Consider the following 13,476-nt stretch of genomic DNA (forward strand, 5'->3'; position numbering starts at 1 on the left):
AGCAGCTCATACCTTAATGGTAATGCACTTTCAGTGTTTTTCAACTGTAGGCTGACTCTTCCATCCTGTAACACTTCCAGACTTGACTTGATCCCCTGCTAAAATTCTGTGAATACAAAATAATAGCATTAAAAAAACTTTTTCGATAGACAAAAAACCAAAAAGAACCTAATCCATGTTTTATGTTTAACTTGTGCCATATCTCGGTTTCCGTACCACACCCATTTTCGGCCCAAATACGGTCCCACAATTGTTCAATTCCTTCGCTGCATGGACATATAACGATTCTTTTAGTGCAGCACTAGCAGAATTTAAATTTAACACACTGTCAGGTGGTGGACTGAATAACTAAACAATAAATAATTGTTTGTTAAAATTCTATACTTATTTTGAATTCTTATTTGAAAAGTTTAGGTACCTGCCTGTGTTCGCCTAATGCCAACTCATCCTCACGTTCAGTTAGGGAAGAGTTTTGAAAAACCTCTTTCACTGTTTGGAAACTGTTCCATTCCAATTTGTTTTTTTCCCCTAGCTGAGCTTGTAGACTCAAAATTTGAGCTACAAAACACAAATGAATAAAAGCAAATAAATAGAATCATTACGTATTAGGCCTTACCATCCTTAGCTTTGCTGTTATCTAATATTTTGTGTTGTTCCAATAATTGGGCCTACAGCTTCATAATTTGATCTAATAAACAATAATTAATAATTGAAAACCAATATAATAATCTTTATACTTACCATCCTTTTGTTGTATTATCTTATCCATTTTTCATTTGTTCCTCCAGCCACGCGTTATTCTCCATCCACGCTACTGAACTAACTGCGAATGGCATCCAATGGACTGAAATTGCCTACGCCAGTAATAACGAGTCTGAGCGGTAGATGGCTACGTGTCGGAAAAAAAGAAATAAGTGCGATTTTTTTTTTCCCGACATTTTTTTTTTTTTTTTATGTAAAACGGATTGCCATATAAAACGGATTGCCATAGGTGACAAGTATACTTGTCGACATCCCCGAAACAGATACACCATCTATCGGCGAAAAATCCCATAAAAGTTTGTCGATCCACTTGTAATAGATCTATATGCCAAAGCTAGATGACTCGGCACACAACTATTGTTGAACGGATAGTCACGAAAACGCGACTGTGCACTCTATCGCTATTTTCTCTACAAGTTGAAGCCGATTTCCGCGTCGCAGCTTGCAAGACCGAAGAGGAAACAGTTTTGATAGAATCTTTATCAGGAAATATCTAAGCCGGCGTCATTTCTGCCAACACTCAAATATGGGTGGCCGTTTATGAGTGATGACCAGCAACTCAGCTCCGCCAAGTAATGATTACATGATAAACCGCGCCGCAGTTTATTACGGAGTGGAGAAACCTCCTATCCATTTGAGAGGGAAACAAGCGGTTGTATGACGTCAATGCCCGGTTGTCGTCGAGAGAAGTTAGACCTGTCGTCATCACTCGTACTTACGTCCAAGGGCAGTAATGACACCCCAGCTCATCTCTCCAGTGCCACATTTAATTCCTGTAACACTTTTCAATGAGTCTTTTTTGCATGAATAACATGATTATAGTCGTAACCTTGTTATTGAGATGAGCACAAAGCATTGATTCAATCACTGTGGCGTGCGGCGTATAACCGACAGTTTAAGATAAAATAATGCACAATTGTATTTGGACGTATGTCAAAATTAATCGGAAACGGATGTAGCACATCAGTAAGGTATTGCGAATATTTTCCTTATCTCTTTGATGAACATCATTTACGACATCACGGGTTCTCCACGTTACATAGGGAGTCACTGTTTCTTACCAAAGGATTGCATAGTCCGGCTTATCTTATAACCAGGAAAAAAAGATCCCGCTTCCGTTGAAAGGAATGCTTGGATGTTCTTGATTCCTGATGATATCTGCGCCCATCTCTCGTTAATAAACTGCTGCGCTTCTGACGCACGGCAAATGACGACATCGAAGACACTGTAATGCAGCATGATAGGCACGCGACTCCAGCAGCCGTAATCTGACAGTGCGTGAAAAGCCTTTTCCTTTTTCAAAGAATATTAGTAAGCAAACTTATAGTAATCGAGACAAAATCATTTGATTAGCTTTAAGAAAAACTAGAATGTTCCCACTTCCATACTCATAATAGGTTTTCTATCGAACCGGTAATCGGGTGATGTCCTACGAAATGACTGAGAAAAGGTTGATGTCCTAAAAGAGGAAATGGACGCAGAATGGGACTACACGTTGACGCATAAAGAGAAGGGGCCAATCGCTATCGTTGTTGGCTAGAAATAAAGGCCGGATATCTAGGAAAGAATAAAAAAAAGGGCAAACAAAGAAGGGAACATTTGAGGGAGAAAGAATGGAACTTGAGTTCCGCAAATGTGACGCAAATAGAAGTCGAGTCTCAATAGGATCCTCAACGTTCCGAATGTTGGCCAAGCTCAATATTGGCGGACGATTGCGGATGAGCGAGGACGACGCGCTTGCTGCATTTATTCTTTTTCAGTGAATACTGGGAATCGATTTACACAGTGGGACACGGAAAGTCGGCAAACAATAGCTCAGCTGTTCAGCAAAGCTATTGTTAAGGGATATCGAGTCCGTCGATTGAATCTTTCACGTACCGTCTCTTTTGCGTTATTTCATCCACCATTTCTGCCTTTGCTGCTTTTCTTCCTATTTTACCCCATGGCTTTTATTTTATTTACTCGATATGTGATTGCCCTCTTGTTTGTCCGCGGCAAAACGAAGCCCTCTGCTTCTTTTGAGCCGGCGGTAGTGAAGTGAAGCAGGCTAGGCTTTGTCAGCGATTTATGGGAAATTGTCGTGTTCATCTTTTGCTCAAATAAAGATAGAGAATCTTTGACATTTGACGAGGAAATGGCTGATTATCTGGCACACATTTCTTCACAAGACTTTCTTTTATCTCCAATAATGTGACAGAAATAGTTATTTACCCATTTTAGACCCATATTGACAATCGTAACAAGTATGACATTGCATGCCAATGCTGACTTGTCACGTGACTTTCCTTCAGGGTTGATAACAACACTCACCAGGACTAGAAACAAGATGTAATGTTCGTTAAAGAGATATCGTCAACTATTAATGTTATTGTTAAAATGTCTTACCTGAAATAAATTCTCGTGTTATTATTTCTTGTGTAATAAACCGCAAAGTGACAATGGCCCCCATCAGACACCATCCACCTACGAATTCCGACAATCAAGTTCTTTAATCAAGGCATTTCTCCGTCGTTTTACTCCCAGACTTGCAAGGAAAGGGGAAGAAAAGAGGATGTTCTGATTCAAAAGTCCAATTAATCTCGAGTGTACGTCGCGCACTGGTGAATCTATCCCATTCTCCGCTTGATATGAAGCCATCAGCGTTAAGAGACTAAGAAAAGCGTCGGTCACGTTCCTTTGCGTCAACTCTCTCTAATCCATATGTCTCATTTTTTTTCCAAATATAGTGTATGTGCTTGTGTATTTTTCCTCTGGTGTTGGCGGTCGTTAATGGATCGTCATCTTTTCGCTTGGCTTGTCCTTCTCCATTTTTGTATAGAAACGTGTCATCAACAGCAGTTGCAAAAGGCTTCCGATTACATACGGATGCCTTACATAGACGGACCGCAGTACGTAAAACGAAGGAGCTGGAATAGATTTTTACAAAATAAAATGCGCTCTAAATAATGTTGCTCGTTTGCATGTGGAAATTCAGAATCTTCATCTCCTCCACTTGAAACGTTTAGGGATTCAAATAGTCTTGTTAAATCTGTGTGTACCAAAGTTTTTCTACATACGTAGACCGTACCAATTGTCACGTTCAATTGGATCATGCCATCTTCAAAACTTACAAGAGCTTCCTTTCTTCGTGTCTGTCATTTCCGCTATAAATTTGTACGGCTTTTTTTTTTGTCCTGCACTGAAACTTTTATGTCTTTTTCATTTCGAGAATAATCTGTGAAATCCTTTTTTGTGCTTGTCCTGCCCATCAACGACCTTGTACGCGTAATCAAGTTAACCTAATGTACATCCAAGAAACTCTAATTCGATAACGCCAAGTATTCGGTTAATGCCATTATGGAAGGCCGATGAGTCTACGGCCAGTCCTAAGAGGACTGGACTGGCCGTAGCAGTCGGGGATGTCTTCGTAGCAGTGAAATAAAACAGCGTGACCGTTGCACGAAGAAATTAAAGTACAACACACAAAACAGCGGAAGTTTGGTGACCTCCGCATAGAATACTAGCAATGTGAATCCATTTTAAACTGAAATTTCTTCGTTGTAAGGCCATGCTTTTGTGTTTCACGCACTGACTCGCTTTTTGTCACCAGACTAACGATTTGTGAATGTATGCGTAACACGGACTGACAGTAGGAGGAACATCAATAACCTAGCGGGAGTTATGACAAGAGCTTTGAAGAGAAACCCCTTGGGTTTCGTGTTTTTTCAGTTGCAGTCCCTCATCAGCTTTCTCATGCATAACTTGTCCATTACACCTACATTTTCGCTTCAGCGTTCTTGGCCAGCCCTCTGTTCTCTGTGGACGGCTGTTTCTTGTCTGATATATGTGATCCATACTGACGTAACGTGGGGAGTACTTTCCTTAAACACACAGTTCTTGATGTCGACATAAAAGCGACAGCAAAATGCTCGCTGTTATACAAGACCTGCAATTCGCAATTAAATTCAAGTGACGTCAAATTAAAGGACGTGTCGGCAACACCCATCGTTCTTCATCAGGAATTGATGATGTCGAAAGTCTCTACTCATTTCGCTTGACGTCTGTAATGGAGACACTCCCTCATTCGCCAAAAAGAAAGGAAGATTAAAAATACTTACTTACGAATCATGATGTGAAATTGATTTTTCGGAGCCGACGGGAACTTTTGATCGTTGATGTCGTGTAGAACGAACCCAAAGCCAACAGCTATTACATTATGTAGATGCTAGCTCTGAATGGTAATGTGGCCGCCATTGCAACTCCTGTCAATGACGTAAGAGTTTCACGAAAATAATACGATCCTTACGACCACAGAGCTTGGCAATACGTACATCTAATGGATCAATGCCGATAGTTGAAACCAAAAAAGATTCAACCAAGATTTTAAATGGAAGGAAATCATTTGCACTGGATTTTAAAATTCAGGCCAAAAAAATCACAACTAATACACGAGAGCTGATCGTACGTCTGCAAAATAGGGGGGCGTTTTCTTGGTACACACTATCGATTGCTAGGGTGTCGTAACTAATTGATTCGTGAGGAAGACGCGTTAATTATGGAGGACGCCACCAGCGTGTCTTTAGGGTTCTCTTCACGATATCCCAAACTTAATGCTATCCATAAGAAACGGAATGCGAGGAGATAAAGAAATATAGATGGAAAATAATGTTCTCTTCAGTCTAGACGTGTATTTTTTTTGTTTCATTTTTTATTTATTATTATTTTCGTTATATATATACTGTATTTTCACGTGACGCAGGCGCACGAGGGCTTCGTCATCAAACAGAGAAACCCAAGAACAAATTGAGAGGCAAACAAAAATAAATGAAAAAGAAAATCATTTAGCGCGCACATCAAATGCTTATGGCAGCAACGAAACCAAATAATCGATGTCTTCCGCTTGTTGTGGTTTGAAAACAACAAATACAAAACAAACACATATGACGAGAAATAAGAAAATGGGTAATAACGAGCCGAAAGTTATACATGTATGATGCTGAGAGCCACGGTTGCGAAGGGTAACCAATCGTTCGTGTGGGAGAAAACACAGAACAATAAAGAGAAAAAATAGGAACGGGAAAGATTCGGTGAAATACGTCTATTAATAATAGAAAGATTAAAAAATAATAAGGTTCTATTATAAAAAAACGTCGAGAAGATTCTTATAATCTTAAGGGAAAGTAGGGATGAATAAAGGATACACACACGGGCATTTATGCAATCACGACCAATAATAACACACATTATGATATTTTGTATATGTATAATAAATCAAGATCCCAGTTTACATTTGTTTCAAGTTTGTGTATATAATAACCAACTGTTTTGTTATTATTTATTTTTTTTTTCACTGGTGATGTCATCTACGATATGCGGCAAGTCAACAATACTCACAGCCAATCCCGATATTGTTTTTTTTTCATAATAACGTATGTGGCTGAAAGTGGAGCATACAGATGCCGACATCTACTTTGTATTGCTGCTGCTGCTTCTGCTTAATTCGTTACAAGATTGGCTGTTAGACACGGCCAAAGAAAGCCTTGTAATCGATAGACCTACGATACTAGTGTTTGTTACCTAAAGGGATCGTGCGTTATGTATATTAGCAGAGGAGGGAGAAATCGAGAGGTTCGCTGATATCAGTTGGTAAGGTGGTAACACAGTCTTAACACTCTACTCTGCACGTATGAACGGCGCGTTGGTACAGATCATTATCGATATAACATCGTAGGTGGTCTGCGGTTCATTTCTTCTTCTTTTTTCGACTCATCAAAACCAACATATACACAGCAAGGCACACATTATATATATTTTTGATGGCATGTATATATGTATAACACGCATTGATGTAATACTACCGGCTAATGTAAATCAATTAAACCATTCATTCGCGCATACATGTCGGATTTTCTTATAGATAACTCTCAGCACCATACAGTCTTTTTTTTTTTAAGGGTGGAGGGGAGGTTTAAATGTGTTTTGTAAATAATAATCTTTTCAAAGAACATTAGAGGTCACCCTTTTTCTTTTACTCGACTAGAAAATAATATGCTGGTGGCTAAAAAAAAAAAAAAAAAGAAAAATGATAGCGTCTCTTAAACGAAAACGCCACCAGTTATTTCCAGTCAAGCGATGACTACATGATGTCCGGTCCCGGAGTACAAACACAACAACAAAATATTTTATGTATATCGTACATATAAGCCAGCCGTTCATTGGGTGGGGAAAAAAAAAAAAAAAAAAAAAAATAGAAATGAATGGACAACTGAAGATTGGCAAATAAATTTCAAAAAGAAAATTGGTTGAATCAAAATGAATGAGGAGCGACGGCGTGCTGGCAAACTGATTCGTCACACTATGCCCTACTCTGGAAATTTCGTTCACCAACAAAATCCTTTCGTTCGTTTAGTTTTTCAAATGCAAAAAGGTATCTTTTTTTTCTGTTTCTTTTTATAATCCACAATCAATGGCTTCCATTGAATTTTCTTTTCCACGAAATTGCTCGTTTTGTTTTTCCCCTCTTAAAAAAAACATTTCATCGGCCGCTGAGTTGCGCTTGATTAAAATGTTATTCGTCTTCATTCCTCCTGTTTAAGTCCTAGAGAAGGAGCTTCTTCAGTTCGTCCACCGGATGGCGTCTCGACGAGCGACTGGAGTTCACCGGAGCTCTCGATGCGTCTCAGTTCGCGGACGACCTGTTCGTGCTCGTCGAGGAGCCGGGCGAATTCGTCGCGTCGATGGCGAACCTCATCCTGCATTCCAAAGTAGACACAAGCCACGCCAAGATTGTTTGTTAAAACGATCAACAAAAATCATTGAACCCAAAAATAAAAACATTCTATGATTGTAGAGCGGTGTTGCCGTGGTCACGGACAGCATTACGCAATATCCCCGGAATGTCTCGAAATAGATTCCGGCATTTTGTTTTGTTTTTGTTGTTCTTGAAAAACGATCAAAGTATACGCAGCAATGGGGTCAAAAATTGGGCGGACCAACTTGCAATTGCTAAGAAATTCTTCTTCTCTAGCTTAATGGGATGGAAAATTGAGGGCGAGAAAACAACAATAGACAAGAAAAAATGGGCCAAACTGTTTTCGCTGTTTGTGCGAAACGAGATTGGCCAGACATCATCAACAGCTTTGATGACGTAGATTTCGTTTTTCCTGGCCTGTTTACAAGAAACATTCCCTGTCGTTGTACACTACACCTCTGCGCAATAGACCACAAACCTTGAGAGCTAGGAGGAGAACGGTGAAAAGTCATTTCCTTTTCTAACGAGCAAACGAACTGTGGTGAGACTTGCCTTGATCTGTTGAAGTCTGCTTTCGCTTTCCTCCCGCGACGTCGACCCGCGGCTACCTCGAGAGCACTGGCTGATGTCTGAACGGGCGTCGGCGTTATCGTCAAACACCTCGTTATTCTCCTGGCCGTCCGATGACGTTTGATGCTGGATGTAGAACTGATGGTGATGATGCGAGTCAGAGTAATAATGACTGCCGCCGTTATTGTCGCAGTCTCCGTCGACGTCGTCAACGACGATGCTGTTGACGATGTTATCGAGTTCGCACATATTAAACAGAGAGAGAGTAAATAAATTTAGTTAGCTAAAGCAACATATTCAAGGTATTTATTATGCGCATAACACCGAGAGAGAGAAGATGTTTGGTGGCCCCGCAATGACGTCGAATATGAGCGTACTAACGGAAATAGAAACTCATGGCCAGCTACGGATAGCCTTGTAGTTTTCATCAATAATTAATCAGATGTTTTACTTTTCTTTTTTTTTTTTTTGCCACCAGTCACAACCTTTAGTAGGGAAAAGAAAATCCAATTTCCCGACATGGAATCGACTGCCGGTAAAAAAAAAAGAAAAAACTGAACCGCATCGGAGATTTGATCGCCAATCCATCAGACCTTTTGCTTGGCTCTGTCATCACTCCCGTTGGCCTTGGGTTTCGGCATCTTTTTTTTTTCTGTGTGTATACATCATTATTCAACACTCGCCAACTGATGTGCTTCGAGGTTTCTTTTACGTCATAGGGGCGGGCTGTAAAAGAAGCGGGGATGTGCAGTAGCTATTTATAACATCGGGAGGAAGGAGTCGAAAAACATTGATCTCATCAACGGTGCGGGCGGCTAAAGAGCAACATTATACGGCACGCATTCCCTCTCGTCGTTTTCAACAAAATTGCATCGTTAATCATTTAAATTTGACGTTAATTCATATTCGTTTCATTTACGTTGGTGATGCTACAAAGTTTTGCGCGTTACGATCGGGATGCGATAATCATCCGCATTTTGATTGTCAAACGAAATTGTATCGAGTTAAAAACTGCATACCTGACACATGATTGCAATTTGGGTCGTTCGCCATTAGTCCCGACGGCAGCGCCGTTCATTCCACACATGGATAATTCCGAGCCTGGAACAACAACAAAACGTTAGTATAACAATCGACCAAAACGAAAAATTTTGCTTGGTACGTGGACGTCTAAGTTCCTGGTTTATTATTCTTAGCCAACCGGAAAGTATCGATTCTTTTCCGATGAGATAACCTATCGATAGTCTACCAACATCTGCTTGCATAACATTTTTTTTCCCTTTCCTTTTTTAAAGAGCATATACAAGGAACGAAAAAAAAAAAATGGCTAGACAAAAACAAATATGGACGAGATGGAACTGTACAACAGACGAGCTGAGCATGGACGGATATTCGCCTTCCAAAAGAAAGCTATACAGGGGACATTTTGAAGATAACAGCGGCGTTTACTAAGATAGAAAAAAGAAAAAAGAAAAAACAAGAACACGCATACCATGCGCGAACTGACGTCAATGAGAGTTAAATGAAAAGCGGCCAGCTCTGCGTGTTTGTTGCTTTGGTCCGTACCTGACCAGCTGCGTGTCAGTGCGACTGACGCACATGTCAGCTCGTTGCACACGTACTTGTATCACCAACAATTTTAGTTGCAATATAACGTTACACAATAAAATCGACGTAAAACAGCATCCAGCTGTATATTTGTCACCCCAGTTTTTACGTCACGATCGATAGAAAATCACGTGAGCATATCAGACATCGACCTTTTTTGTTATCTTTAATGAATCTATTATATCTTCGTGTCTTTAAAACAACACAACATAAAAAATGGGGAACGCCCGTTCATGGGGCGTTGGTGATTTATCCATCTCTCGTGTCTTGCTCTCTTTTCTTTTTGAACGAAGAGCAAAAACGATGAAAAACAAAAATCCTCTTAGAGAATAAGATCTAGCGGCTGCCATTTTGGCGATGCGATTGGAAAAAGATTTGTTTCTTTGTTTAACACACGCGAGCTGCTGGAGGGGACCATATGCCAGTATGGACATCATGAACTCGATCCCATTTTGCCGTTCGGTACGAAGCGTCGTGTTGCTAGTGATGACGCAAATCAGCGAAACCCGGGGCATGCCTCTTACAGTAGCCAAGGTATTTGGGGAGAAGGGGGAAAAAAAGAAAAGTAAAAAGAAAAGATACCAAGCTTATACGTAGACTTAAAACTTCCGACAAGATGACGTCAGTCCACCTTCTAAACGGATATGAGCTGCTCGTTGGCATCCGTCACGTTAGACAATCAACAAAGGAGTCGAGAAATATAGGTGTACGGGGAATATATGAAATGTCTTTTACTAAAAAAAAAAAAAAAAAAGTTGTGGGTAGCTCGGCAACAAAGAATTCGTTTAACAAGAAACTGGTTGTGCGTGGGAGGCCCCCCGGTCTTTCGCGTATGCGTCATCGCTCCATCTTTTTTTTATTCCCCGGTATTATTATTATGTTTTATAGCTTGTCGTATACACCTGCTGTTTGTTCCTTCTACTGAAATACCTGGCGCACATTTCCCTGGACTAGCGAAAGCAATCAATCCATTCTTGAGCACCACCCACTGAAGAGCTACGCCTTTTTTCCTTAAAACCTTATGGAAATTTGATTTGTTTAAAAAGTGCCGGTCTCCGCGTGAATGATGGACGCTATTGAGTCGGTCATTATGCGTAATAAGTAACTACTGGAACGCACGGCTCGCTTAGCAATCGAGCAAACTATGAAAATTAAAGCATAAAATGAGTTCCAAGAAATGATTTTAAATGACATTCAATCATTTCCGGAAGCTACAGGAATAAGAATCTTTGCCATGTCTTGTGGCGCCAACATACCGGCAACGTTCTTTCCACCTTTTCTGTTGATTTCATTTTCTTTTTCTAAAGTTCTGAACAACATCGACGTGTCTTAACTTTTTTTTTCCATGGCCCGTGCGGAAGAAACGCGTAGATTTCAACTGCCCCCCCCCCCCCCCCAACCTTCTCCCAGTAGTTTGTGCCTGCGTACGAATAACATGCGGGAGTTCGAGGCGAGACTTTTGCCCGGTAAAAGAGTTTCAATCTAGTTTTTTTTTTTCTTCACTCCGTCAGGGTCTAAAAATAGAATCGCTAATGGATCGAGTGTGTGGTGGGCGCAGAGCAGAAGCAAAACGTCAAGACAGCTGTGACGTCATCAAACTCTGCGTTCTTCTTGCTGGACACGTGCCATGTGATTGGGATTAGAAACAGTCGAACCTCCCGCAGCTCTTGGGCCTATATCTTACGGCGCAGACGGCCAACACTTGAAAACTGTTTCGCCCGCATCCGCCCTCTTGGCGACAACATTGATCGTTATACTAACCCACCCCCCCAAAAAAAAACAACAAGTCTATCGAATCGACAGCCACGTAAGCTACTCCCGACTGTGTTAGGCTGTGCGTTGAACTTTTCCCTACTTTGACGCAAGATCCCTCCTGATTCAATCAGTTGAAAATATGAAAAACCAGCGCGAGGAAAAATTGTGTGGCATATTATCATAAAGAAATGGATTGAAAGTGAAATTTCCCTAGTCGATACGAAATGCCAATACATCTCTTCTAGACACGTTTGAAAATGATCGATAAACTTGACGAACGGAAGAGAGCAGATGGTGCAACGTAATCCACATGCCGTAATAAAATAAAAAAGCTTGGTGTTCTCTTATTAATTTAAAGAATATTGCATCAAAAAGAATATCAAACGTTTTTTTTTTTTTCGTATCAATCAAAGACGTGTGTGATGTCTACGTTTGATTACTCTCGATGGAATTCAAATGTCCCATAATTCAATGCGTTACGGTATCTGTGCGTGTATCACATGTACAATCCCGACTGGCGTTTAGATTCACGTTCGTGTCGTTCTTGTTGAATACTAATGCGATTACAAGTGAAATGGGCGAAAATGTCCTCAGCATTCTTGGAATATTGAGCGTACAGATACAAAAGCAAAAAAGTGTTACGTGGAAGCCTTTCGTGCTTTGCATCATATACAAGCCTTACACTTTGAAACGGTCACGGACGTACGGAAACGATAATATAAACGAACAAAGACGACGCGGCGTCTCGTTCAATAACAGCGAAAAATATGTTACAATGCACTCGTTTTCGTTTTGTCTTTTTTTTCAAGCAAAAAAGAGAAAATGAAAAAGAAAATTGGGTTGCCGCTATTGGCACACACTATTCACAAAGAGAAGTAAAAATGGAATTTTCACAAGAAACGCACGGGAATTTGAAATAAAACTAAAATATTCTTGTGACGTGTTTTTCTTCTTTTTTACATTAACGTGAAGCCTCTTGGCGACAAGTCATAGTCGATGTCAAAAGGGCGACAACTAAATTGACGTCACAAAAAAAAAACCTTTGTCCCATCTTCGAGTTTTGACGTGAACACATAATCAGCAAAAATATTTCGAGATAATTCAAATGACTAACACGTGACGTTTTATCATTTGCACCGCGTACACATTCAAAACCCAACAAAACAACAATTGAATTCTCAAAATAAAGGCTTACCGGTTGTCAAGTAAATGGTCGTCATGATGATGAATGTTTTCAAAATAACAGGTATAGCCGAACGAGAGAATGAACAATATGAAACGTGTCACTTGAACGGATAATGTTTAAAACAGCAATTTTTTTTTTTTTTTTCGAAATAGTCGGAATTAGAAGCGACCTGATTGACGAGAAACAGTGCAATAGAACCGAGAGAGAGATCCTGACTCGTTCGAGTCTAGCGAACGATTGACAAAGAAAGCCAGGGGGGAAGATAGTACTACACACTTGGGGTGTACGATGATGCGGGGGGCAGTCGTCTCGTTGCTGTGGGCCGGAACACGGACGGGCAAATCTATAGAACGATGTGTATAGAATTCGAAGGTGGTGGCAGCACACGACACAGGGAAAAAAACAAGAGCCAACGCCTGTTTTTTCTATGATATGTCTTTAGAAAAAACAGAAACTAGTGCAAAAAGAAATGCAATTGTTTGCGATGCTTGCGCAATATAATGTTGGCTGGATCACAGAGTATCATCTAGAGCGTCTCGCAATACGAGTGCTAGAAAGACTAATCCTGTCACACTTGATCCGCTGGATCACTCAGGAAAACGTGGATTGCCACTGTGCGCAAGATAGATGACAAAATAGGCAAGTGAGTGGCGCAGGTGCTGCGTTATCCTCTTATTACATCTCTCTGCGTGTGTGTGCTATCGAGTAAATCGTATGCAGCTGGATATGTTTTAAACGCGAGTCCCCGATCCGTCACATCTTTTTTCCATTGTTCTACGGTGGAATAAAAAAAAGAAACGTCGAGTAAAGGGAACTAGCATATTATTATTCTGGCTGTTCACCCGCATATTTAGCGATTCCTATT

At 40.4% G+C, this 13,476-nt stretch overlaps 1 protein-coding gene across 1 annotated transcript; it reads right to left on the reverse strand.

The window, feature by feature from the left end:
* Positions 1 to 5,559: 5,559 nt before the first annotated feature.
* On the reverse strand, positions 5,560 to 12,825 carry LOC130698637 (uncharacterized). The gene is made up of 4 exons (XM_057521321.2): positions 12,621 to 12,825; positions 9,082 to 9,163; positions 8,045 to 8,282; positions 5,560 to 7,493 (listed from the first exon to the last, which is right to left on the reverse strand). Exons 1-4 carry the CDS (start codon positions 12,643 to 12,645, stop codon positions 7,320 to 7,322), a joined length of 519 nt encoding a protein of 172 aa, XP_057377304.1. The 5' UTR covers positions 12,646 to 12,825; the 3' UTR covers positions 5,560 to 7,319.
* Positions 12,826 to 13,476: the final 651 nt, after the last annotated feature.

The sequence above is a fragment of the Daphnia carinata genome, chromosome 3 (assembly GCF_022539665.2).
Source record: "Daphnia carinata strain CSIRO-1 chromosome 3, CSIRO_AGI_Dcar_HiC_V3, whole genome shotgun sequence".
Lineage (NCBI taxonomy): Eukaryota > Metazoa > Arthropoda > Branchiopoda > Diplostraca > Daphniidae > Daphnia > Daphnia carinata.

Excerpts from the sequence above, each read along its gene's own strand:
- LOC130698637 (XM_057521321.2), bottom strand. The coding sequence starts at position 12,645 with ATGACGACCATTTACTTGACAACCG. Across the intron at positions 8,283-9,081 it reads AAATTGCAATCATGTGTCAG|CATCGTCGTTGACGACGTCG; the intron begins GTATGCAGTTTT and ends CATCGTCAACAG. Across the intron at positions 7,494-8,044 it reads GCAGACTTCAACAGATCAAG|GATGAGGTTCGCCATCGACG; the intron begins GCAAGTCTCACC and ends TTTGGAATGCAG.